Source organism: Numida meleagris, chromosome 4, assembly GCF_002078875.1.
Source record: "Numida meleagris isolate 19003 breed g44 Domestic line chromosome 4, NumMel1.0, whole genome shotgun sequence".
NCBI lineage: Eukaryota > Metazoa > Chordata > Aves > Galliformes > Numididae > Numida > Numida meleagris.
Genome location: NC_034412.1, coordinates 34,307,681 through 34,334,308, shown reverse-complemented (window position 1 = coordinate 34,334,308; position 26,628 = coordinate 34,307,681). Strand labels below are relative to the sequence as shown.

General features: G+C 47.3%; 2 protein-coding genes across 6 annotated transcripts in view; one reads left to right on the top strand and one right to left on the bottom strand.

Moving 5' to 3' along the window:
* ELF2 (E74 like ETS transcription factor 2) overlaps nucleotides 1-15,172 on the top strand; it is a 40,687-nt gene extending 25,515 nt beyond the window's left edge. For all 4 annotated transcript variants that reach the window (XM_021397254.1, XM_021397253.1, XM_021397255.1 and 1 more), the window contains 6 exons: nucleotides 3,547-3,660; nucleotides 4,712-4,885; nucleotides 6,684-6,770; nucleotides 12,137-12,329; nucleotides 12,735-13,088; nucleotides 13,462-15,172. In XM_021397254.1, the coding sequence (XP_021252929.1) occupies nucleotides 3,547-3,660; nucleotides 4,712-4,885; nucleotides 6,684-6,770; nucleotides 12,137-12,329; nucleotides 12,735-13,088; nucleotides 13,462-14,089 (1,550 nt within the window). In that variant the 3' untranslated portion in view covers nucleotides 14,090-15,172. The remainder of the gene's footprint in view (nucleotides 1-3,546; nucleotides 3,661-4,711; nucleotides 4,886-6,683; nucleotides 6,771-12,136; nucleotides 12,330-12,734; nucleotides 13,089-13,461) is intronic.
* Nucleotides 20,063-26,002, bottom strand: NOCT (nocturnin). 2 transcript variants are annotated; one of them, XM_021397258.1, is made up of 3 exons: nucleotides 25,966-26,002; nucleotides 22,913-23,182; nucleotides 20,063-22,208 (listed from the first exon to the last, which is right to left on the bottom strand). In XM_021397258.1, exons 1-3 carry the CDS (start codon nucleotides 25,985-25,987, stop codon nucleotides 21,373-21,375), a joined length of 1,128 nt encoding a protein of 375 aa, XP_021252933.1. In that variant the 5' UTR covers nucleotides 25,988-26,002; the 3' UTR covers nucleotides 20,063-21,372. The 2 variants fall into 2 exon arrangements, with proteins under 2 accessions (XP_021252933.1, XP_021252932.1); XM_021397257.1 differs by lacking the exon at nucleotides 25,966-26,002 and adding an exon at nucleotides 25,297-25,455.

The following is a 26,628-nucleotide window of genomic DNA, read 5'->3' as shown; positions in this document are numbered from 1 at the left end:
GCGGAGCGTAAACACGGAAGTGGCGGCGACGGCGCGCCGGGCGCACGTGGCCGTCCCCGCCGGGCGCCGCGGGCATCTCCCGCCCCGCGCCTCTTCCTGTGCCCGCGGGCCGCTGCGTTGCGATACGCCGCCGTGGGCGGTAACGGGCGTCGAAAGCTGCGCCCGGGTCGTTCCCGTTTCGGGCTGGCTCGGTTGCCGGCCGCGAGAGCATCTCCAGACAGCCGGAGGAGGATAGGCACGGGGCTGGTGGTTAACGGTGCTCTCAGTACTGGCCTGACAGCCCTGCCGTTCGCTGTGCTCCTTTAAATGCTGAGATAGGGAAGCACGTGAACCCGGCGAACTTCTGTGAGGTGCATTAATGCCTGTGGGGCTGCTCGTGCCCACCAGCCGTGCTCGGAATTGGGAACCCCTCATTGCAGCACTGCGCCGGTGCCTGGCAGCATTAAGGGATAAGCCACTGTAAGCCTGGGGCTGCAGCTCCGTGCTGACCTTGTGCAGGTGAAGGGAGGTTGCTGCACCACAGCCTCACAAAGCACCGTTTTAGAAGCTACAGCCCAGCTCTTCTTGTGGCTCACCATGTGCCTTCGTTCCTGTGGTTACTCCTGCTTTGGGAGCACTGTTCCCAAATGTGCGTGTTGCTGGTACTTTTTGCAGTGAAGCTCAGGTGCGGCCCTGTTGGGCTTAGTTACCAACCAGCTTGGACTTTTTGCAGCAGCTGTTGGGAGCCATGAATACACACTGCGCACGGCATTTGTTTGGGAAGGGAGAGTGGGGTTGGGAGGCGTTCTGTCAGCACTGGAGATGGCCGTTAGCTGGCCCCGTTCTCTATTCCCATCTGAAAAAGAAGAGCTGTTTTCTTTTCTGATAGAAACGTAGATTTTTTTTATAAGCCGATTTCTTTTTTTTCTTTTGTAAAAAAACTGACCAGAAAACTTAGTTTTAATGTGAAGCGTGCCAAAAAGTGCCATAGAACCATAGGATTAGCTAGGTTGGAAAAGACCTACAAGATTGTCCAGTCCAACCATCCACCTACCACCAATAACCCCACTAAACTGTGTCTCCCAACACAACATCTGTCATATTGCATATTGAATCATACTGCTCTGCAAAAGCAATGGGATGAGATTTGGGTTAAAAGAGCGGAAGCAAACATGGTGTCCCACAGCCACGGGTGAGCAGACGGGCTGCTGCAGTGTGCCTGTGTTAGTGCAAGCTCTGGGAGCTGCAAGGATGCTGCGTGGTGAGGAACCTCCATGATTTCCCGTGGTGGTGTCTTTTGGCTGCAGTTGGCATCCAGGTGAGCGCTCCTGCTCCTCCGGGTGCGGTTCTCCCGCATGCCTCTCATGAGGATCACTCCCAGTGTTGTGGTACAGGGAGGGGTGGGCTGATGGCCCTGCCTTCTGCATGTCCCACCCTCTTAGTGAGCCTGTCCCTCACCCAGCTCACTGTTGGGCTCTCTTCTCCAGCTGCATTTGTTACCAGTGTCGCGCCTCCTGACTTAGTGCTTGCCCTTGCTGTCATCTGTGAACGGGACATTTTCTAGAATGGCAAAAAGACCTTTTATTTAAAGTTTGCACTAAGATGTGGATTGGCGCTTTTCCCGATGAGTTGGTGCAGTAGGGTTACCCACTCCCATCTGACAGGTGCCTTGCAGCTCCCAGGGGCTGGGGTTGGCTCTCCTCTCCTTTCCCCCTGCCCTTGCCCCGGGTCAGGTTGGCGTAGTGCTGGCGTGGTGTTGGAAAGGTACTGAGAGGCACTGAGTGACCTAGTTGCCCTCGTCCCAGGTGAGCCAGTCATCTGCCTGTGTGTGGCTGAGGCTTCTCTTGGGAAGGGGAAACGCTCAGGTAGAATGTTGCCAGCAGGGCTGCTCTTGTGGGTGCAGGTGCCCCAGGGCTGGGGACAGCCCTGAACTGCCGCTGGGAAGGGCTCACGGGACACGGAGCACAGCAGGTAACAGCCTGTCCTTTGGCACGGTTCTCCGTGCCTGCAGGGTAAGCTTTTGTTGTTGCATTGTGCTGGAATGCCAGTCTTATCAGGCACCTACTGCAGGAGATAGAGCCCCCTAAATAGCATCCAGGTAAGGGCTGTGGCAGAAGGCTCCGAGGCAGCTGGGCTGGCTCAGTGGGATGTTGCATTCTGCTAGAAGTTTTGTGCTCTCCAGGTGTTGCTAACTTCTGTGTTTGCTTGTAGGTTTTTAAAGCTTCTAGCCCTTACTTCAAAACTGGAATTTGCTAGCTTTTCCCAATGTGTGCCTGCACTGATCTGTTTCTGTAGGGTTTCCTGAGGCAGAAGTAGCACCAGTGGTGTTTTCCTGCTTTCCCCCACGCAGCCGTCACTTGTTTCTCGGACGTTTTCGGTAACAGGATAGGTGCCTCGGAGCTCTTGCGGAGAATGCTCACCGAATGCCCCTGGGTTCGCAGGGGCTGCAGACAGGTGACCCCGCTGCTGCTAAAGATAGCCCGGCCCTCTGGCTGCAGTGCCGGGCACCCGGAGAGACGCATTGCCTTAAATGGCGAGGCGAGCCGCAGGAGCCGGCACCTTGGGCCACGGTGACATGGGACAGGTGGCTGCGCCGCCTGGGACCCTGCCCAGCCTGCCGGTAGAGCAGCACCTCGGCAGCACCGGAGCTGGCGTCTGGAGTGCGTGGGGTTCCCTTTTTTTTTTTGGTGTTGCGCTGGGTCTGAGTGGTCTGCCTTGTATCCAAGTTTAAAGGCGTTCTCTTGGAGTTACTTTATATTAGTTTTATTTGACTACTTAGTGCTCGTGAGTTTTCAGTACTTGAAAAAAGAGAGTTTTTTTACCTTAATCCCTCAGCTATTCCTTAAGAGAAAGCACCTCCTGGTGTTTCAATGCTTTGTGGTTGTTTTCTTGTTACCAACCAGGCCTGCTAAACCCAATGTACCGATGTTTTCAGTATTAGCAAAGTGGATATCACTGTTTTGCTAATTAATGTTGTATTTGTATATACGTTTTATCTAAATAGACTGAAAACCTTAGGAGGGGTGACGTTTATATTTTAATGGGATCATGGTTGGAGATGGGATTGCTTCCCTTCTCTGCTGTGTCATTTTACAACCATCTTCATTACAATCCGGTTTATTTTGCTTAAGTAGGAAGTCGGAGAGAAATCCCCAAAGTCTGCCTCTGTAAGCTCTTGAACTCCTAATAGAAAAGGGGAGCTTGGCTGTGAGCCTGAAATCTCAGAAGTGACAGTGTTGGTTCTTGTTGGTTGCTTGTCTTACGTCTTCCCTAAATGTTTCTGTTGGTGGTAAGGTGCAAAGGTGTGAAGACACCTGACAACTTCTTGGTCTTCATGTTTAAGATTGAATAGCACTGTTGCACGCCAATACGTACGGACCTGAGCCTGGAGGTGTTCAAGGCCAGGCTGGACCAGGCTGTGAGCAAGCTGCTCTGGAGGGAGATGTCCCTGCCTACAGCAGGGGGGTTGGAACTAGATGATCTTAAAGGTCTCTTCCAACCCAAACCATTCCATGATTCGTTGACTTGTATGACTAACCTGGTCTCATAACACTTATTCTTCTACAGTGGAAGCATCAGTTCATGGAAGCAATGTACACTGCACAGATAAGACAATTGAAGCTGCAGAAGCCTTGCTTCATATGGAGTCTCCTACCTGCCTGAGAAATGCCAGAAGTCCTGGTATGTCAGCTACGGTTTCTGCTCCGCGAGCGGTTTTTGTTTCCACTAATGGGTAAAAGAACCAAATTGTTAAATCTGCTTCTGTAGAGACCTGTATGCTCTTTAAAACATTTGATTGCTGTTGCTGTACTTGTGATTTGTTTTGAGGTTTTACGTGATGTCTCCATCCTGTAAGAAGCATACATACAGGTGGTATCACTTATCTGAGAGAGGTTGTTGGTTGCATATACTTGAATAGCTACACCTTTAAAGATGAACTTTTCCATCTAAACATCGGGAAACGCTTCTTCGTTGTTCTGGTGATGGAGTGCTGGCACAGGTCACCCAGAGAGGTTGTGGAGTCTCCTCCTTGGAGATCCTCAATAACTAACTTGAAGGTCATGGTCACCATGCTCTGGGTGGCCCTGCTTGAGCAGAGGTTGGGCCAGGTGGCCTCAGGCGCCCTGTCCTACCTTGGCCGTTCTGTGATTCCATGAACCTGACATTTTGTTTTGCTCAAGTAGTTAACTTCAAGGGAAAATTATTTTCATCTGTTTTTCTGTTTTAGGAATAATATCTGAATACAGCATGTTGAAAATTGTTACCAGCTTAAAAACCCGAAACCAACCGTCAGTGTCGATGATTCCTTTAACTGCATCTTATTCCTGAAGTTACTTAATATACATTGGGTGAAATCATGGTCAGACTGAAACCCAAAAGCTATAAAATAGGAAATGGAATTTGGGATGCAAACCAGTCCAGTCCCTTGGTCCCTAATTAACTAAGGATCAGAGATTGAACTCTAATTTGCTTCAGTTAAAGTTGAATATCAAGTCGAGCTTAAGTCTAAAGAGTGTTGCTCTGATATAATTGTCTTATCCCTAACAGTGATCACAGGTGTGCATGGTTTGGGGAGTGGATTGATTTTCTACATGGCAGTTTGTTGGAATTGAAACTTGCTACATTTTTGCACATGCTCTGTTTAAAACAATTTCATATAAGAGATATTAGAATAGTCAAGTAGAAAATTCATAACATACTCTTTTTTTTTTTCCCTGTTTTCCCCTCTTAGTGGAAGTTTTGGTCCCTCCTTGTGTGTCAACCCCAGAGTTCATCCATGCAGCCATGAGGCCTGATGTGATCGCAGAAACTGTGGTAGAGGTGCCAGCAGATGAATCTGAACCAATGGATGCATCTCCTGTTCGAACATCCCCTGACATCCATGAACGAATGAAGAAGAAAAAAGGTGCGTATAGATCTTGGTAGCAGCAACCTCAGCATTTATTTTTTATATGGATAGCCACTGATGGTGCAGTTGATAGGGATGCAGATAGGTTAGATTAGCTGATTTCTCTGCTCTTGTAATCAGGGTGGTTCAAGTCTGAAGTGTGAGTTCTTCAACAGGCCTGTGGTAGCAACCAAAAGTAGTGAGAGAAAGCGTTTCACCGACTGTTAAGGAAAAGGATATCTTTTTTTGTTCTGTGCTTTTTGAAGTGAAGTTTACAGAGTGGAGGAAGGGTAAAGAAGGATTCAGAAAGGACTTCAAGAGGGTAGATGTTTCTCTGAAATAGGTGTGTACTTGAGAGCGGGTGGTCTCAGGAGTCCTCCCTCCAATGGAACGGTAGGAAAGTTTCTACCTTACAGGAGCATAAATCGATTTACAAAATCAGTACGATATCTGTCTCGTGAGAGAAGTGTCTTGTTTGTCTGATTGGTGTGTCTCGAAGGAGGCAGTAATAGGAACAGTGGACGGGTCTAAGCATTCAGCTCCCAAATTAGATGGCTCTGAATGGTTGGTATTTGTTTGGTCTAGCAGTTTGCTTACAGGCATGAGTATAGTTCACTTAACCATAGAAATAATCTGTTACAGCTTCCAAACGTATGTATGCAACAATTTGCTTGTAGTTTAGGAGAGAAAAAGTGCAGTGTCATGTAAGGTAGTATATAGCTGAGGTGTATGAGTTTGAGATTTGATAAAATCATATGCACGTAACAAACAGCTGTAACTACCCTAAATGACATAGGCAAGAAAATAATGATAGTGCTTCTTTATTGCTGTGTATTGGATTTAAACCATTTCTTTATTTTTTCACTGTCTGTCTGAATAGTCATTGCTGGGCAGATTATGTAGCAGGGCTATGCTCAGAAAGTTGAAGATTTATGAATAGTATATTGTAAAGTATTTTTTCCTGCTTCGGAGTCCAGATCACAGCTCTTAAGTGCTGTAAGGTCATTCAGATATAGTAATAGAACTATAACTTCTGTTGTAATTAATGCTTGTTTAATTCAGCATTTATTGAAGAATGTTACTCATCAGCAAAAGATAATGCTGTTGTTCCAGAGGGAGGAGAGTTACTTGCTGCTGCTTTCCTCAGAGTGACGGCAGAAGCGAGGGTTGTTTACAATCTGCTGCCCTAGGTTATGATCCTCTTCCCTGCTTTTACCTCGATGGAAAGGTCACTGATGTGTAAAAGGGTGAGGATTTCCCTGGCACAGGGACACAGCAGGGGGCTGTGGGGGCAGGGCAGCCCCAGCACCACCCTGAGACCTGCGTCCCAGGGGCTGCGCGCTGAGCAGAAGCTTGCCTGTAACTTTTAACGGGCAGGTGCAGTGTGGAAGTGGGAGTTTATGGTTTCAGCTGTAAAATTTGGTAGGAAAACTGATGCTTTGATAGGCACATGCGCTAGAATATCGAAAACAAAGCAGAGAGGCGAGGGGTAGGTTCCAGGGTAAAAGAGGCATGTGACTAAAGGAATGCAAATATGCTGGATTTACTTCATCTGTGTGGTGCGTACTTCACCTGCCAGTTCCTCATCTGAAATGAGATTAAATCTGCCTATGAAATAAGCAGACAAATGATGCGTTAAATTGGATGTGCAGTAGTAGTAATCTAAAAATGTCAATTTCTCCATACTTGCAGCAAGGAAATAGCATTAAAAAAAAAAAGCATAAACTGCTTCTTTCATGGAAATCAATCTATAAAATGCTTTTATTCTGTGTACGATTAATTCTTTCTATTTTTTCCCTGCATGTTTTGTGTGCAGCTGGCCGCAAACCCAAGACCCAACAATCGACTATTTCAGATGGGTCTCCAGACCTAGGTATAAAGAAGAAGCCTAGAGAAGGCAAAGGTATAATTTTACATTGTTAAGTCTAAGGTCATGTAGTTTGTATGTATTGTGTGTGTCATAGGTAAGACTTAACATCTTGAAAACTTTGGTGGGTGAGTTTGCAGCGACTTCACTTGGTCTTAACTTTATTCGATGTCTTCGAATTTATTTATGCAAGATGTAGTGCAAAGATGTGCCTAACTGCTGTTAGTGCCCTGTGATACCCTCTGCTGTTAATAGACCTGTACGTTTTCATTTGCTTTGCATTTATTGCCTCACGCTGTCTTTTGTGGTGTATGTTAACTTGATGCTAGGCATATAATTTGTTAAGCTGCCGCTGTAGGACTTGCTCTCAAGTAGAAGCAGCGTATGGGCATTTGTAATGGTGAGGGTTGGAAATGTGTTTCCTTAATTGATTCACAAGCTTCAGTGGGAATACCTTGCTTGACTAATAGATGCAAATTGGCTTAAGGGTAGAAACAAATGATGATGTGTTTCTCTGCTGCTTGAGTGAGGGGTTTTGTGCAGAAGAGTCGTTATTCTTACTGTTTTTCATGATAAAGAGTCCTTTCTTGCTTTGGAAGTCCCAACTTTTCATCCAGACATCAGGCAGACTCACAGCACCCACTCACAGGTTACTGCTAAATTGCAGTACAGTGTATCAGCTTTTAGCCCGGCCTGTTGGTGCAGAATGTGGATCTTGTTCTCAGCTAACTTCATGAAAAGTTGTTTGGAGATTGTGCTACAGTACAGCTAGGAGAAACAGCGTTGTAGTGACTCTCAGTAGCAGCGTACCGGCTGAAAGACCGTGCAGTTGTCAGCACGAGAGCTGTTATTTCAGGATTTGTTTGAAAGCAGGATCTCTGCTATTTATGTCATTCCTTATCTGGGTGCAGCTCCTGAGTTGTGCTTGTGAACAGGCTAAGGAAGGATGGATGCTAGCTCATGGAAACCAGTGCAGAAAATAATTACATTTCTAGGCATTGGTCACTGTTGATGCCTTTGGTTTTCACTGTAGCAGATTGTTATATTTGCTTTTCTTAAAAGTAGTTCTTGTTTGATTTTTTTTTTAATTTTAACCTTCTTTGTAATTCTGATGTTGCTATTAGAGCTTTCTGTTGTTACCTGAAGAGTATTTATGAACTGCCCTAGTTGCTGCAGGAATGACTTGGAGAAAGGCTGCTGTGTTTCTGTCATCTCCAGGTTGTGTCTCTACTGGTGAATTCTCTCCTTAGCTGTTTGTTTTTATTAAGTGTGAGATGTTAATACCCTTTTTTTTTTTTCCAGTTTCTATGGGCACTTACGATACACTTAGGTTTGTTGTTCTCACAAGGTATCTCAGTCCATATTTTACACCACAGCTGGCATAAAACACATTTTCTTTCTTCATGAAGGCTTACTTTAAGTCCTGCAAAATATTTTGTTACTGGACTTAGTTTTTATTATTTATTTCAAAAAACGATTTGCCATATACAGGCTATTTTATGTGTAGCGTGTTTTTGGGAAAACAGGAGTTATTGCTAGAGCTGAGTGCTGTCAGCAGAGTTAAGTCATGGAGGAGGAGAGCAGCTGGTTGTACACAGCTGGAAAGGGGTCACTTGTTGTCCATGTATGTACTTCTTCCTTCCTCTGTGCATTCTGGATGCTTTGTAGTACAGAGTGAAGCAACTGTAGGTAATGAGCTTGAGTTTGTTATACCAGGGAAACTGAAGACTCTTGTATTTAATTGGGATAGAAGTACTAGTATTTGTCCTTGCATAGAAGATTGACAGTTTATATCTGGTTGCTCTTCCCTTATTTTGTTTTTGCTTTGCTTAGGTGGCCTTTTTAAAGTGTAGGTAGATAGCATAAAGCTGCAGGAGAATTTTTTTTTTTCCTTCAGTTGGAGTGAGCAGAGCTGGCCTTGAGCCTTTCCATATAGGCACTGGTACAAATGTGACAGTTTGTTGATACATACAATGCCTTGTATCATTCACATGCTTTCTGGCCATTAGTCCTTTTATTTTTAGACTACGGGTAACACCCTGAGTGGTGTTCCCCAGGGGTCAGTACTGGGGCCTGTCCAATATCTTTATTGATGACCTGGATGAGGGCATTACCCTCGGTAAGTTTGCAGATGTCACCAGTCTGGCAGGAAGTGTTGATCTGCCTGGGGGTAGTGAGGCCCTACAGAGAGATCTGGACAGGCTGGATCTCTGGGCTGAAGCCAGTGGGTTGAAGCTGAACAAGACTGAGTGCTGAGTCCTGCACTTTGGCTGCAACAACCCAAGGCAACGATACAGGCTTGAGGCAGAGTGGCTGGAAGACTGTGGAGGAAACAGACCTGGGGGTGTTGTTCGGCACTCAGCTGAGCATGAGCCAGCAGTGTGCCCAGGTGGCCAAGAAGGCCAGTGGCATCCTGGCTTGTATGAGAAATAGTGTTGCCAGCAGGAGCAGGGAAGTGATTGTCCCTCTGTACTCAGCTCTGGTGCAGCCACACTTTGAGTACTGTATTCAGGTTTGGGCCCCTTGCTACAAAAGGGCACTGAGGCCTTGGAGTGTGTCCAGAAAAGGGCAACAAAGCTGGTGAGGGATCTGGAGCACAAGTCTTATGAGGAGTGGCTGAAGGAGCTGGGATTGTTCAGTTTGGAGAAGAGGAGGCTCAGGGGAGACCTGAGGTGGGAGTCGGCCTCTTTTCTCATGCTGCTAGCGATAGGACGAGAGGGAATGGCCTCAAGTTGCACCAGAGGAGATACAGATTGGATGTTAGGAAAAACTTCTCTGAAAGAGTGGTCACGCGCTGGAACGGGCTGCCCAGGGAGGCGGTGGAGACACTGACCCTAGAGGTGTTCAAGAAACGTTTAGATGTACAGAGGGACAGGGGTTAGTGGGAAATGTTGGTGACAGGTGGATGGTTGGACTGGGTGATCTTGGAGGTCGTTTCCAACCTTGGTGATTTGATGATTCTATGATTCTTAAGTAACAGACAGTTGTAATAATCAGCTAGTCACAAAAATTTATTTCAGTCTGCCAAATTGCTCTATGCTGAAGTTAAGGTAGGTAATAATTGTGTTGGGCTCAGTGCACTCTTAAGGTGTACTGGTGATCCTGAGACCTTTCAGGAGCGGAGGTGAGTACTACATGCTATTGAAGAAGGCTCCTGTCTCCGTAACAAGACATAATACATGTTTATGTCTACCATGCTGGATTTGGAATGCTTAAGAGCAGCATGAATGTAAACCTGCTCAGATAATACATATTACAGCCATGTCTCTTTCCTCCTCAGGAGTCCATAGGCTTGGATTCACAGTATTAGGAAAGGATAGTTTTCTAGGGAGAGAGGATTTAAAAATAGCTCAAAATTCTATTAAGCATTTCTAAAGTTAGCTTTTGTGTTAAATGCATAGCAGCCATAGTTGGCAGAGCAGCATGCCTGTAATACTGCTGGAACTTACTGGCATAGTAGATGGCCTCTAAGTAGTGTAGCTATTCCGCAGCCCTCATGTGGAAAAACGTTATTCAGGTCATTAAGAGTTTGAAGAAAAAAGGAAAAAATGTTGAGTCAGCAGCTCTGTTCCAGCAGAAAATGCTAGGCACTTTCAGGAATGATTTCTCTTGAAGATCACTTTCATTTCTGCAGAGAAACTCTTGCAGACCTCTACAGGATCTGTTGGTGAACCCAGAAATTCCATTTCTAAGGAGCAAAGTGAGAAGAAAAAAAAAAAAAAGGATTAATTTCAAGGAATACACTACCAGTTAATATTTTTTCTCTAGTAGAAATCTTTCTGAAATGAGAACTTACTGGTCACTTGGTTGTGTGCAATTATGAGGACTTAAAACACTTAGCATCTAACAAACAACATGCTGAGTTTAGTAAGTCAGGAAAGATTATTCTGACTTGAGAAATGAAATGAGAAGAATCATATAAAAAGCTGCGAGAGTTCATGTTGTCAAAATCATCCTTTACTTCCCTAAAGTACAGCATTAAGGTTATGGAGGATGATTGCAGGATTCTGGAGTACTCTTCTTGACTCTTTCGTGTGTAAGTCCTATACAGATTTCTCTGAAATGCAGCAGAAGCTGGATTTTGGTATTACTTGAATCAGTACTCGCTGCTTATTGGAGCACTTAGTAAAATACGTGTAGTCTCTGTCTCTGAGGTGGTCATCCAGAAGATGAAAACCATAATGAGATTTTTCTAAGATAGTTAACTTTTTGGAGTCTGCAAGAGTGGTCTTTAAGCTGCCTTAATATATTTTTTGTTGTTTGTAGCGTGGCATAAGAAGTGCTATGCTGGGCCATTAAACCTCAAGAATTAATGACCTTTTTGTGCACAAAAAATACTAGGATATATGTTTTAATTTGCCCGTGGCACCTGCTGGTGGCTTGGAGGCATGATCAAATGAATTCAGATTGCCATTCTGAGGTTGTTACTCTTGTAAATCTGTCTTGGTTTTCCCTTCTTGAATCGCTTTAGCAGTCTTCTCCAGCAATACTGATAAAAGAGGGATCTTTTTTCGCTCTGCTTTTCGTTCCCTTTTCCTAAGTATAGTCAGAGTCCAGGCAGCCCGTATGTTATGGTTTATGCCATCCTGAGCGTCATTGTTGCAAAGGTTGTCGTGGGGCACCTCCAGTGGAAATTGTGCAGGAATTGTTCACCCCTAAAATGCATGAGAACTGCATTGAATTATTCTTCTCTAGGCTTCTTTGTTCTCTGCCTCCCCAGTTACGGGAAGGTATGTGGCATTTCTGCCACATAAACCCTTGCAGGGAGTAGTTGGACTGGCTTTGCACCTAGTAGGGCCTTGGACACTCTGTGAGATAGATTTGGATCAGAACATGGGGCTGTCAGCAACAGGTGTGAGAGCCCCTTTGGTGCTGATGTCCCACTGAAGGAAGCAGAAGGATCCTGAACAGGAGGTTATGGCCTTATCGCCGTTTGAGATGGTTGATTATTGAAGGTTGTATGCCTTTAAACATTATTTATTTCTCTCTTCTTGTCCTTTAGCATCTTAAAATGCACTGGCATTTCCATTCTTAAGAAATGCTTAAGAAAACGGGAAGAAAATTCTGAGCTCTCTTCCTATCTCTGCGGAGCAGCTGTAGATTGTAGTGACTTGGAAAACCCTCCTGCTCTTCTTTGTACTTTTAAAGAGCTGAGAATGGGTACAGAATTGAAGAGGCTCCTGTGCTATACAATAGATCACCAGGATTAGCTCCTTTCAGAATGTAAATATTTATGAAAGCTTTACTAAACAGAATGAATGAATGCTTGCAGGTTACATTACATACCATCCTCTGTGTAGCGTTTGCCTGTAATTTAGGTCATTTGGAGTTAGCTATATATGGAGAATTTTCTGCTGTCGCTGAAAGTGGATTTCTTATGTTCAAATGCTTTCTGATTATAGGAAATACAACATACTTATGGGAGTTTCTTCTGGACCTTCTCCAGGACAAAAATACGTGTCCTCGTTATATTAAGTGGACTCAGCGAGAGAAGGGAATTTTTAAGCTTGTGGACTCGAAAGCTGTCTCCAAACTATGGGGAAAACACAAAAACAAACCTGACATGAACTATGAGACTATGGGAAGAGCTCTGAGGTAAAGTCTTAAGTTGCTTAAGTTTCCTACTACAATTTTATAACCGACTCTTAAAATCTTCAAGTCTAAATTGAACTCTGTAGAAATAGTACAAATTCTGAGATATTAAAAACTTCTGCCCTCTTGCTGACTTGGCTGATGAAAAAGCAGCAGTTTTGCAGTTCCTGTTGCTTTTCGTGTTACCAGTTAATTTGCAATTTACCTGAGGAGGTTTGTTTAAAAGGTCAGATTTTTTTTAAGCTAGATATTTGAGATGCTATGCCGTCATGGTCTGCCAGCTTCTTACCCTGCCTTCTTACATGTTAGTTTTGGCTGTGGTTATGTCAGTTTCTTGCTAGCCCAGAACGAGCTTTTCTTTAAATCTCTCAGTGTATCGGTTACTACTTAATTGTACTTCCCTTGCAGATACTACTATCAAAGAGGAATCCTTGCCAAAGTTGAGGGACAGAGGCTTGTTTATCAGTTTAAGGAGATGCCAAAAAATATAGTTGTCATCGATGATGACAAAAGCGAATCCTGCAGTGAAGATTTGTCGATGCCTACGGATGAGAAGTCATTGGAGAGAGTGTCTTTATCTGCGGAAAACCTCTTGAAAGCAGCAACCTCTGCACGTGGAGGAAAAAACTTGTCTCAGTTAAGCTGTACCAGAACAGAAAAAGCAGTCACCAGAGTGGTGAATATTGCCTCACCAGCACACGATACATCATCATCTCGTCCCTCAACAACCACTACTACTGTCCCAGCATCGTCAGCTCCCAGGTTTGTATTGATGTGGCTTAGGCTTGTCATTCACCAGTGAATGACAAGCAGTTTTTTGGTTGGGATGCTGTCTTTTACTTTATTACTTTACATGCTGGAAGACTTCTCTGATTTACAAGCAGCCGTGTAATGTGATAGAATACTGTGAAAGTGTGGTTTGTGAGACAGAACCACCTGTCAGTGTGCTTGCCCTCAAGCGTATTTTAAAATTATGTGGAGAGGAGAGAGATGGATGCTGCTAAATCTCCTGTTCATAGGTGGACAGAAGGTTCTAATTGTTTTTAAAGAACTGATTAGAAATCTGCCAATCTGTGATTTGTGTATCGCTATTTTCAGCTCTAACGGTTTAAATACACACACCTTTATTTTGCAGGACTGTACGTGTGGCAATGCAAGTGCCTGTTGTAATGACCTCTCTGGGACAGAAAATTTCTACTGTGGCAGTACAGTCAGTCAATGCAGGGTCGCCGTTAATTACCAACACAAGTCCAACAACGGCGACAACTCCAAAGGTAGTAATCCAGACAATCCCTACTGTGATGCCAACCGCTACGGAGAATGGAGACAAAATCACAGTGCAGCCTGCCAAAATCATTACGATCCCCGCCACCCAGCTTACGCAGTGTCAGGTACAAACAAAACCAGGCCTGACTGGATCGGGAAGCATCAACATCGTTGGAACCCCCTTGGCTGTTAGAGCACTAACCCCGGTGTCTATAGCTCATGGGACACCAGTGATGAGACTATCAGTGCCTGCGCAGCAGGCGTCCGGCCAGACTGCTCCCAGGGTTATTAGTGCAGTAATAAAAAGCCCAGAAGTTAAATCAGATGCAGCGGCTGTAACACAAGAACGTGAAGTGAAAACGCTGCAGCTCTTACAGGAAGAGAAGACAGCAGATGGGAGCAAGACTGTAACCCACGTCGTAGTAGTTAGTACACCCTCGGCTATTGCGCTTCCTGTAACAATGAAAACAGAAGGAATCGTAACGTGTGAGAAATGAAGAACAGGTTGCTTCCAGCGTGGACTTACAGACTGTTACTGATTTGATTAAACTGACATAATTGGGGAGGGAAGTGGAGGCGATCATCACGTCAAAAAGGAGAGTTTGGAAGTGTTAAAAAAAACCATGCGTTATGTTGGAGACTTCCTGGGGAAAAAAAAAATTTTCCCGTGTTTCAGTGGGAATGGAACCACATTGCTATGCTGACAGAAGCGGCCTCTTCCAGTCAGGAGACAGCTGAACCTGCAGAGAAGGAACGATAGAGAGACTGAAAAGGGACCAAACAGTTCACTACGCTGTCACAGCACACTAAGACCTGGAACACTAACATTGAATTGTGTGAGAGGTTTGCCTTGGTTTTTGGTTTTCAGGGGGAGAGGAAAGTCTTATTTCTAGAAATGGCAAAGTTGATGAATTTTATATGCATACCAGCAATCACTACTGTGTGCCCGCAGTACTCAACTGGTGCTAAGTGAAAACCTCTGCTACTAGGTATTGTAGAATGTGAAATAAAGGAGATTGAAGAGCTTCTAAAAGAAGACAGAGACCTAGAGGGATTTTTGTATCATAGCTTAAGCAGATTTAAAATGAAAGCCTTAGACTGATTTTCAGTTATCTTTCTTGAAATAAGCTAATGGCTTGTTTGTTTAAAGCTTTTTTATTAAAACAAATTTTTTTAAAAATCTTGTACCTAGCACAGTATTGTTATAGAATTACATGTAACATATTTTGTATGGTAGGTAAAGTCTGTCTAAATTTCTTAATTGTGGACAAAATAGCAGCAGGCCTCTGGCCTTTTGCTATAACATGCCTGTGTCTCTCACTTAGCCTTGACATCTGTGCATACATTTCAGTTTCAGCTCTACTCTGTCACTTGAAAGGTCACACCCAGCATGAGCTTTTGTCAGGTAGTTCTAAACCTGTAAATTTTTTTTTTTAGTTGAAGTTAAGAGGGAAGTACCAGTGTTCAGAATGAACTATAATAGTTTGTATATTCAACATTTGAAGTATATTCTATTTTGTTGTACTCTTGTTTCAAAGTGTATTCAAGTAGGTTTTACTGAAATATAGAAATGAAATCTGTTGCGTCTGCTTTCTGTTTTTAACTTTTTCCTTTCAGCTGTTCAGTTCCTTCTCTGCTTATTTGAAATTATCTGGGCATTCAGCCTCAGATAGCTGAGGCAGTGGGGAAACTTGGAGCTCCCCAGCACTCCAATACTCTGCGTGGCTGACAGCGCTCCCCCACTGAAATATTGTTCGTTGAGGTATTTGAGAAGCTTGCAGTAGTTGACTTCTGCCAGGGGTCTCGTTCTCTAAGCTTTTTTAGGATGGTCGACACGCTCAGTGTTCTTCCATTCTTCCAGTCGGACAAGTCCTGGAGTGGAGTAACTTGAGTACCTTAGGAAGGTACTGCTTTCCAGCCAATAACTTTCTTTGCACTCCCATTTGCTGTAATGCAAAGAAAACAGGGTTTGTTTGAATACCCTGAGAGTCAGTATCTTCTACAGCTCTGTCAATGACTTGCTGTTCCTCCAGCCATTCCTTCGTTTCCTAAGGCTGCACAGCAAAGAAGAAAGGTGGAAGCGAGCAGACTTGGCTGCTTGAGTGTACTGATCTCTCTGACGGTCTCATAGGGGCAAGTAGAAAATAGTGGTGAGTAGAAACCGAAAAAGGAGAAGTGTGTTGCACTGTTGCTCTTTCTGATGCTGTTATTGTTGACATCTTCAACTGTCAATATTTTGGTTTCTACACAAGTCAATAATTTTGGGTAACCATTTTTTTTTCCCCTGAGTGTGGTAAGTATCTAAATAGGGTTTGTATTTCTAGTTGTCCTTAAGCTGTAGGTGCAGGGTGAAGCGCGGGTGAGAATGCAGTACAAGAGTTACACCACAGTTTCAGCCTGCGTTCAAGAGTGTGGCCTAAAACAGGTGTGTAGTAGCTCACCCTGTTTTCATGGGGATCCACAAATGGTACTACATTTGTCACTAGAGAAGCAGTGCATCAGCTTGTGGGTGCCCAAGAGGAGCCTCCAGTTCCTAGCAAGATGCTCTGGGAAGTCTTCACAGCAGGAACTCAGGAAATCTCAAAGTAATCAAAGCCTAGATGACCATTTATGTACTTCATGCCCAGAGGAGCAGTTTAAACAGAAATCTGGAACTGAGGTCTTCGGTAATTATAAAGGAGGCCAGCAGTAAACAGTTGCGCTAAAGTTTATTTTTTCACAGTTAACTTCTAAAGCTGAAAAACAAGCTACCCGCAGAGTCCTAGCAGTAAGCCCATTCTTCCCTTCAAGTGGTGAGAAATGTGGGAATAGTTCCATACAGCCAGGCCAGCATGTGGGGGGCTTCAGATTTCTTCTTGTGAAGAAGAGACTTGTTTCATACACTAAGCAGGGAAGCAGAATTTTAGAACAAAGAGATGAACAAAGCTGAAGCAGGGAAACTATTTGCATGTAGAAGGCAGCAGTCCCTTCCACCAGCAGTTAGCCCAAAGAAGCAAACGTTCTTAAGGTGAACCGTGTTTCCAAGCCTTGAAATGAGGGAGAAAGACTCTTTCAAAGTGGGAAATGCATGAGAAGGAAGAGGATTCGTGCTGCCAGGGAAGAGGTAGGCCAGAAGGCCAAGTGGCCAAGGAAGAGGTAGGCCAGAAGGCCATGTGGGGGAAGCTGGTCAATGGGAACGTGCATTCGGAAGCTTGTGAGGCAACTCTACTGAGTAAAGGAAATGGAGCAGAGTGAAAAGAGGCAGGCAGGCAGTGCTATGTGCTGTGTGGGTAGAACAGACTGGAGACTACAAGGAGAAAAGCAGTAGTGTTTTTAAACCCACATTTCTAAGTCTTTTCTGTAAGGAATGATTCTCTAAATGGCTTTTACTTGATCATTTGTGAAGGAGAGATGCTGTATCTCACAGAATGAAATGTGTATCGCTGGCATATTTGTAGTTAAGACCTTTCCCACACCTAATATAGATACACTGGAAGTCAACTGAGGGCAAAGTACCTTCCTGGAAATAGATAAGGATCTCCAGCTGATGACCTCCTTCTCCTAAGTTAGATCCAGGATTTCATCAAGTAATGGCAAGAATGGAAGGAATGAAGGCACAGATCGCTGCTGCTTGCTAGAAAAACAGCCCTCAGCCATGCTTTGCAGTTTCTGCCCACGCTCCAGCTGGTGATGGTCCTTTGGCTCTCTCCGCTGGCCAGGCAGTGAGTGACAGCCGTGTACCAGCTGCCCCAAGGACATGAAGCAGAGGTAGACTGGGTGCTGTGAGAATCTCATTCTGTATGAAGATGCATCGTAACTGAAACGGTTCTTAATGACATCAGAGAGGGAAGTCCCTTCTCATTAACCTTTCCACGTATGCCTCTGTATGCCTCACTTTTTTAAACATTCAGCTGCTAGATGTAAATACAGGCGGCCTTTTTGTCACTTGCAGGTGGAGACTTCAGCGTGTCTGCTAAGGCACAGCTCTTCAGCTGCATGCCTGTGTGGTTCCTCTGGGTTGGTCTGACACCAGTTGTTCTTCATGAAAAGTGTGTCTTGTTAACAGGCCGTACTTACAAGATGCAATCTCTTGTAAGGGTTGTCATGGAGGGTTTCCACAGCTAAGAAGAACAAGATCGCGGACTGTCACTGAAGTCCTTAGATTGTGCAAGCTTGCTCTTTAACATTCTTCTTCATGCTGATGTAAGTTATTATTGTGTGGGCAAGAAATGTTTTCACTAGTGATGGTGAAGGACATGAACTCAGGATGAAGGAGCTTTGGTCAGGTCTGTAACATCTGAAAGACAAAGGGCTGCTAACTAAAAACACTGATGTTAGCATCTAGATACATTGTTGGACTTGCAGTGCCATTAGAAGTCTCATCCTGTGTAGCAGTGCTATCTTCTACATCAGTAACTGATGGCTCATGAAGACGGGCCTAAGCTGAGCGCAACCTGGGCAAGTAGTAACTTTTGTGGCTACCACTAGTGGAATGAAAACGTAGTGTGCAGTGAGCACACTTAGTGCAGAAGGTATTAAGACATAGGCTGCTATGATACCACTGATTTCACATTATATCTCATGTTAATTTTTCAAATATCCTCGTGTAATACTGTAAATTATAGGAGGGAAAGGGTAATGTTCTGTGATTTACAGGAAAATCTAATGTGTGGCAGCTCAGCATATTTATGGGTTGCAGCTAGAAAAGTTGAAATTTCATCCCTGAGAATTAATTTTGTTGCTCCCTCTTGAACTGATGAAGTCTATCTTGCTGTGCAAGCCTGGTGGAAAGGTTTTTATTCTACAGTAAAACTTCTTGCTGGCAACTCAAGCTTAGCATTCAAATGCAGGGTTCTGTGCCTTGGCACAGAAAGCATGCTGTGGGGAAGGCTTGGTTCTTCCAGTCCTCTGCTAACTGATTCAATGGACTTTTTGGACTTGGCGGATCGTATCTGAGCTGATGAAGGAGCAGTGAGCCAGAGGTGCTGACGCAGTAGATGAGAAAGGGGAGCCGTGCCTGAAGCCTCAGTTTTTACTGTGACACATCCAGAGGGGATCTCAGTTACGCGTGGAGACCGTCACAACCTGAACAAGCTGAATTCAATTCCTGCCTTGTAGAGACATTAAGCTTATTAAGTGGGAAAGATTCAAGTGACAGTATCTACTTCTGATCTAATTGTTATCCGAGAGAGTGTTCTAATAAGCAGCGGCAGCTTCTGCCTTTCAGCAGAATTGAATAAGTGGGTCACTTCTTCCCTCAGCTGGCCTGGGGGCGAGGGGAGACTGTCACTGCTAGAGCTAATGCAGCTCTTATTTGAGATGTGAGCAAGGGAGCTGCAGAGACTTGTAGCCTTGGTGTGCTTATAAGGCAGGTGGCCACAAGACAAGCACGGAAGACATTTTTATTCTAAGAATTATGCTGCTACACTGAAAAAATTAAAAAGTGTCCTGCTTTTTCCTATGAAAAATATTTACTGTGCTGATTTTTACAGAGGGCAGAAGCATTTCATGCTGCAGGCCTGCTGCTTGCTGAATAAAACAAAAGCAGGGGCAGTATTTCACTTGAGCTTTCCATAACAGGCCATCTGCAAAAATGGATTTTATAGCAAGTAAGTACTGGAATAAAAAGCTGAAGCTGGCTGGGAAGTTAGCAGCTCCTTGTTGAGCCTCATCTACCCTTTATTACAATATAATGGAAAGCATTTACTGTTCTAGGAGGCATGTATGATTTTAGCATTCCTCCTCACCACACACCCCCTCCCTTCAAAACTGCCCCTTAAGGGCAGTTCACACAAAAGTAAGATGGAAATTAGGGGCTATTTTTTTTCATGGTTCTGCTTTGTTTAAATACAGCTCTGCATAATCCCATTAATAATACTGTATGCCTATCTTTGCCTTTCTACTGCAAGCATAGTTTCTTCCAGAAACTGACAGAACAGGATGAATATAAACTCCAGCCTCAGGTGTGCCTTTTGTGGTAGATGCCTATTAGCAGTGCTGTTTTAGATGTCTCTGTTGCAGTGGAGTTTATGGGCTGTGCAAAGCACGTACCTGTATTATTTCTTGCCCTTCAGGTGTTTCCTAAGTGACAACTGGAGCTGCCTGTTGTGAGGAGCCAGCCCTGCTAGGCATGCTCGGCAGCCCCTCAGGGAGGAATACGTGCAGCCTGGGGTGCAGTCCTGAGGTGGGTGCTGGCACTGTTCATAGCTTCAGACAGCTGATGGGAAGAGGAATACTTGAAGTAATATAAGGCCTAGGCTTGCTTCATCATCAGCTAGGGGAGAAGGCAGCTTAACTTCTCCAGAGGTAACCCCTTTCCCTACTGACATGCTGTGAAACATAGGCATGCAAGGTTGAGAAGCACCGCTTGCTCTGAAAGCGGCTGTGACAATTTGTAAGATTAGGACTGTAGACCTGGAGGAAAGAGGTCTGGAAGTGGTAGTAACATCCATGTGTGATAAGGAAATGAAAAAGATGGCAGCAGATTATTATTATTATTTTTTCCAAAGGACTTTTATTAATTAACACCTGGAACATTTACAAGTTACCATGGGCCTTACGCATCATGGAAATACTGCTTTATTTGCTCTGCCTAGTCTCCAAACTATTTGCACGTCAGCTCAACTCCAACTTTTGGTTCTCTCCTTTCCCTTCGCCATGTCCCAGCACAGTGGCACACTTACAATCCACTTATGCGATACCTATGTCACACCAGTGAGCACCACACCACGCCACGCACAACAGCTACCACACTACCCCACCTCTGACATGGCCTAGGTCCTGGGCCATGCAAAGAGGACCTGTAGGTGCTCCTGAGCGCTGTTGCTGTGCGATTTCAAGATGGGTACAGGATCACCAGCTTCTCACAATAAATAAAATTTGTCTCCTAACAGGTTCCAGTGTAGATTTAAGTTCTGAAGATAAATAAAATGAAGTCTTTCAAAATGAAGATTGGCCCTTTAGTGAAACTGCAAGATGGACAAGGCTATCAGTTTAAACCATTTCTAAAGGTAATACTGGAAGCAGACAAGAAAACACTCCCTTGTTAGGCGTGTACTCTGGAGGGAAGCACAGAAGAGGTACCCGTTACTGTGTATACCTAGAGACCATGTGTGTGACAGACACATGCGCATTCTTTGGAAAAGTGAGGATATCACTACAGGATGTACTGCAGTTAGCCTCTGTTTCCTGACTCTCGCTGAGGGGGCCTTGCTTACACTGTGCTATTATCCCTTCACTTTAAATGGAGTCTTCATCTTAAGTCATGTGGAAATAAGAAGACTACACCAATATGATCTTAGATTTGTTCATGTCTAAACCGTGTTTAGCTTCCTTCATCTGCAACAGAAAAGGAGCTAAGAGAATCTAACTGAGAAGTAAAGCCTTGTTCCCTTCGGTACCAGCACAAGCTTAACATCAAACAAACAAAATGAGCATGCTGCCAGGGCAAGTTGTTTTACATACTCACGTTTAACTTTAAATACTCAGGCCTCCGCATTCATTAGAGGATTATACTCTTAGACACAGGGGTTAGTGAAAGGATAAAGCTCATTTCCCTTCCAGTTTTCAAACCTGAATACAGAAGGAGCACCACTAAGGGAACACTGACTCCTTTCTTCCTCCTTCAGAGGCTACGGATGAATGAGCTCTGAAGGGTAAGTGTAATTCCAAACAAGTGCCTAAAAGAATGTTTAGTCAACAGTATTTCCTCATCCTTAATAGCTTCTAGCCTCAGAAGTTTTCAGGAAAACAAAACAATGGTGAATTAAGACACGGCAATACAGGGTGGCATTCCAACCAATTATAACAGTCTGTCAGGGTCTTGGTTAAAACTAAAGTCACACACCAAAGACAGGTGATCTGAAGGGTAATTGAATGAGGGCAGCCTGTTGGGCCCAATTTGCTCTTCAGTCAGCAAGCCCAGGGCTGAGTTCACATTCAAGGCATGCTGGGAATACCAGATATAATCCAGCGTGTGCCGGCACTCTCCAGAGGGCCGAATCTTCCAGGTGGTGTATGGGGGCTCTGACTGCCCGTCGGGGCTCAGCAGCTTGTACGCGCTGTTTAAGTTGAGGCTGGAGTTGGAGAATTCTCTGTAGACCTCCTCAGTTGGCTCTGCATTGAAGTCTCCGCAGATGATCAGAGGGATCTTTGCACCCTGGGTAATACTCTTCAGGTTCTGGAGAAGGTCGCAGCCCTGCGCAGACCGAAACCTCTCCCAGCCAGTACGAGCTTTCAGGTGGGTGACGGCGATGCAGAACAGTCTTCCAGTTTCAGTGCACTTCAGCGTCTGAGCTATTGCTACTTGGTTGGTCTTCAGCTTCATGGCAGTGAGCCGGATGTTTGCGCTGTTGATGAGCTCGAAGCGTTCTTTGAGGAAAAACAAGGCGCAGCCATCTGGCCCGTTGTTCTGCTCCACGTCTAGGCACGGCGACCACGGCTTGGGGAAGAAAGTACATTGATAGCCCAGTCGGCTGAGGAGTGGCTCAAAGGTGTCAAAGTAGTGGTCGACCTCCTGCAGGCACAAGATATCCGGCTTGTAGGCAAGGATTTCCTCCAGGATGAGGCACTTCCTTTCCTCCCACTTCAGAGCTTCCATGGGGCACTGAACAAAGTTGTCTTTGCCTTCTCCAAGAGCTGAAATGAGAGGCGTGAAAGAAAGAAGTTATCAATGGCAAAACTAACTCAGATTCAAGACTTCTTCCCCCTCTACTCACAGGTCACCACACTGTGCTACGTGCTTCTACCTGTGGCTGCCGCAGCTTACCTGAGACAATGCAGCATTGCAGGGGTGACTTAAGTCCAGAATATGAGGGCAGTTCTTACATACAGGATTGCCCTCTCCCACCCCAAAGGTGAGGCTGTTGCGTAATTCAACTTACTGTCCTGATTCGAGGGCTCCGAGAAAAATCGATAGGGATTATTTGGAAGAACTAAGAATTCCTGTAGCCCATCTGAATCCCTGAATAGTTCACCAATGCGCCAATTAGAAGACAGTAGAGCTTTACAAAGAAATTTACAGAGATGGGTCTCTCTTCTGGGAGCTGACAACTAAAAGTGACAGGCGTGGCTTTTTTGGACATAGCACGTTCTAAGACAGGCACTCAGAGCAACTTCTGGATTCAGAGACGCCAGAAGAGGGAGACGTTTTTTCTTTCCTTCAGAACAGAAGACAAGTTGCTATTTCAAGTGCTGAAAATCTCCCCCTATCAGCTGGGCCTCACATCATCCATCTCCCTCCCTTTGCCCTCTCAGCCCCAGACGTGTCGAACTGCACGGACACGTCTGCATTTAAGACTTCTTGCTGTGTTCAGTCTCCTGGTTTCGACCTGAGCTCCTACCTTGGGCGAGGATGTTCCACTGCATGACCCGGATGGGGCGGTGGTTACTGGCCGTGTTTTTCTTCAGGTCCACAAAGTCCCTCTGGAAGCGAGGCGGTCGTTTCTGCAGAACGAGCTGGCATTCCTCCAGCAGATCCTTGGGGTCTATGGGATCCAGCTGCGCTGAGTCAGGCTGCTCCAGGCAGTCCTGGTGCTGGGACACGGTGCTGCTGCTCAGCGTCTTGGCGAGCGCGCTGTAGAGCCGGCTGGTGCTGTTTCCCATGGAACAGGCTGCGGGGGGAAAACTGGCATGAGCAACATCAGTGTGCCTTACAGATAATGTCGTTACGCATGAGTAACGTGGGGTTTGTGCAGGAACTTGCTCCCAAGACCAAACAAATAGGGTGCAGAGATAGGGATCAGCTCTGCTCGCAGTCCTGTTGCATTCTGCTTGTTACCAGGCGCCGTAACTGCTGCAGCATGCAAACCCTGTTGTTTAAGACAGCGTTCAGGCATCCCATAAGGGGAGATAGGAGGCTTTCATTCAGAATGGGAAGGCTGTGATTAACTTCTCCACGCTTTGTGAAAAGCAGAATAAAGTGCACTTTTTCCCTCCTCACCGAGGGGAGCCCAGCAGGTAAACAGATGCTGCCTGCTCCCTGTTCCATGCACAGCACTAATGAAGGCAATGCGCTGCACGGCCCAGTACCCTGTTCCCTCTGTGGATGGCTGCAGGCCCATGGAGCAGCAGGCAGCTGACTCACTGCCTCAGGTTAATATTTAATAGCGACCTCCGACCGGGACTTCATTCGCCCTTAAAACAGCAACTTTCCCTGAGTGCTTTGGCAGGCTTACACCTTGGAGTGGGGAGGGGAGATGTGGTTCCCAGCGCTGCCTTCCGCGGGGGCTGGTGGCAGGCATGTAGCAGGGCCAGGCCTGGCGGGAGGGGATGCAGCAGGACAGGAGCCCAAGCAGCTCAGGGAACTGGGGGAGGCAGAGAAACGGACCATCCTGCAGCAGGAGACTAACAGCCTTGTAAAATGGGTGCTTTTAAAGACACTAAAGAAATACTTAAAGGTGTTCCAGATGTGTAAGCCAATGGAATAGTGCCTCGATTATGCTCAGTTAGAGGTTTCTTAGAGCTGTTCAAAGGCAGTAAGTTAGGAAGAGAAACTGGATGCAGGAAGTCCTCCATCCTCACCCCATCTCCATCCTTAGTGAGGTACCAGGAGATCCTCAGACTGAGAGGTGAGCTGCTAGGGGACTGCTGACAGCACTTCAGTTCCAGAAATTTGGTCAGTTTAAAGCTATTGTCCAGAAGCCGAGCACAAGTAGAAGAGCTACCATTTAATGGCCAGGGAAAGGGGCACAGCTGCACAGCCATGATGCCCCTGAGCAGGACCCCAACACAGCTGTGTGGAGATGGGGAGCACACCAGGAAACAGACACCCTCCCGAGCTTGTCCATTAGCAGCAGGTGGTGAGCACAGACAGCTCCCACGGTGCGATGTTGCAACGGGGAATGCCAGCTCAGCACCGCCTGCAATTACTCAGTGTGTAAAAGGGGAAGGAAGAGAAAGGGACACGAAGGCAGCACCTTCTCAACCGAGGTGTGGTCTCAGCACAGGAAGGGAATAGTTTACGCTCCCCACCGACCTTTCGAAGAACAGGGCATAAAGTTCAAGGCATCTTTTGTCATCTAGTGACAGGACCGTGCAGCTTACTGGGAGGGCTCTGCTTCAGAGCCAAGGGCTGTGGGGCTGCTTCACTGCTCCAGCGAAGCAGAGAACGCTGCTGTACCCTCCCGTCCGAACCCTGGTGCACGCTGTCCCGGTGTGACGCACCGGCTGCCTGCTGTCACACTACGTACGCAGCCCTTGCTGCCGCTTGGCGTTCAAGCCCTGATTTTGGCAGCGAGCGGGAACGTCACGGTGGGACTCGGCGCCAGTCACAGCCGGAGCTGAAATCCTGCCCGAGCGACGCACCCCAGAGAGCTCGGGCCCGATCAGGCGACAGCCTTAGTGCTGGGCCCTGACCTCGTGTCAGGACACGGGGCCTGCCAGGGGAGCGACCTCGGGCAGCCTTCGCACCCGAGGGCCGTGGGGCTGAGCCGCCGCCAGCTCTCGTTTCGGGCAGGAGGTGCGGGCACCCCGGGACCTCGACCGCTACCTGCGCTCGCCCGCAGCCGGCCGTGCCGTACCCGGCCCCCGCCTCGAGGCGCGGAGTGTCGCCGGCGCGCAGCACGGCTCTGACAGCGGAGCCCCCGGGAGCCGAAACCAGCCAACGAGGGGCTCGGCTCAGCTCTGCTCGGCGCCGCCACGCCGGGACTCCGGCAGATCCCCCGGCGCCCCTCGGTCCGCCCGGGCGTACGGCATCGCGCTCCCCCCACCCCCTCCCGGCACCCACCTGCGCGGGGCAGCGCGGCCCCCGCTGCAGCCCGCGGCGCGGCGGTGCCGAGGGCCGGCGGGCGGCGAGGCCGGAGGGGCGGCGAGGCGGCGGGCGCGCGGCGGAGGGCGGGCAGCGCCGAGCAGAGGCAGCGCGCGGGGCCCTGGTACATGCTCCCGGCGGGGCGGCTCCGGCGGCGGCTCCGCGCCCGCCCCACGGTGGCGCTTTTACGGGCGGCGGCGGCGGCGCGGCCGGCACCTACCAGCTCCGCCGGGCGGGGGAGCGCCGCGCGGGCCCGCCCCCAGTTCCCCGCCGAGCTCGGGGCGAGGACCGGCGGGAGGGTCTCCCCGATACCGTTCCGCAACTCTCGGTGCCGCGGACGGCGCGGGGCGGCGCGGCGCGGCGCCGTGCGGGTCTCCGCGTTCCCCCCGCGCGGCCGCGAGGTGGGCTCGCCCGGCGGAGGCGTCGCTGAGGGCCCCGCGGTGACGGCAGCGGCGCCGCGTGACGTCCCCGCGCGCGTCTGAGCACGGGGGGCGGTGCCGGGCCGGCCCGGCGCGCTGTACCGCACGCGTCCCACGTGAGACGCTGCGCGAGGCTGCAGGGCGGGTGTACGGCACGCGGAGCTTCGCCGCTGTGCGCCTGCGCCGGCCCGAGACCGCCCGCTTGCCGGTGCGCCTCCGTGCCGCCCACCTGTAGTTATAAGCACGTCCATCGGGGCTCCCGGCTTTTAGATTAGCTTCTACCGGTCTTTCAGGGGTAGTGCTTTTTTTCTCTGTGCCGTTCCGAGAGAGCTGGCTGGGCCGTGTAGGGAGCAGCCCGGGGGCAGCTCAGCGTGCAGTGGGGTGCTGCTTGCTCTGAGAAGCAAGCGGTTTAAGTGGAGATAACTAAAGAAGGGTAATTGAACAGCGGCGTTCAGTCCCTGTTTTAAGGTAGGCAGTTAGCACCCTGCCAGCTTCTTTTGTTTTCCTGTAAGCTGCCCTTCCTTCTCCTTCGCAGTAGGGCGGATGCTCTCTGAGCACGAAGCTGTTTTCCCCTCTGAATCCTTTGCACCAGAGCCGGGCAGGCTGTGGCTTAGCTCCCCGGTTCCAACCGGTGCTTGGCTGGCACGCTGCGGGGTGACTCACACGGCCCGATGGCCCGGCATGGAAAATAAAAGTCTTCCTGGAAACGCACAGAATGTGCCCTTCATTTAGGGTAGGTGTGACTCAGCTTCCCAAAGCACCTCGCATCTCTTCCCCTTGGCTGCCGCAGTGTGCCTGGCTCTAGTTCCGCAGCCACGAGGATTCCCGTGCCGCCTGTATCCTGAGAGAGAGGAGCAGGATCCTCGCTGTTTAGGTCATAGATCAGCCCTTA

What these genes read in the sequence shown, in the direction of transcription:
- NOCT (XM_021397257.1), bottom strand. Translation starts at nt 25,447, where the DNA reads ATGTACCAGGGCCCCGCGCGCTGCCTCTGCTCGGCGCTGCCCGCCCTC. An exon ending in GGCCGCGCTGCCCCGCGCAG is followed by an intron (nt 23,183 to 25,296) that starts GTGGGTGCCGGG and finishes TTCCCCCCGCAG; the next exon opens with CCTGTTCCATGGGAAACAGC. An exon ending in GTGGAACATCCTCGCCCAAG is followed by an intron (nt 22,209 to 22,912) that starts GTAGGAGCTCAG and finishes CTCTCATTTCAG; the next exon opens with CTCTTGGAGAAGGCAAAGAC.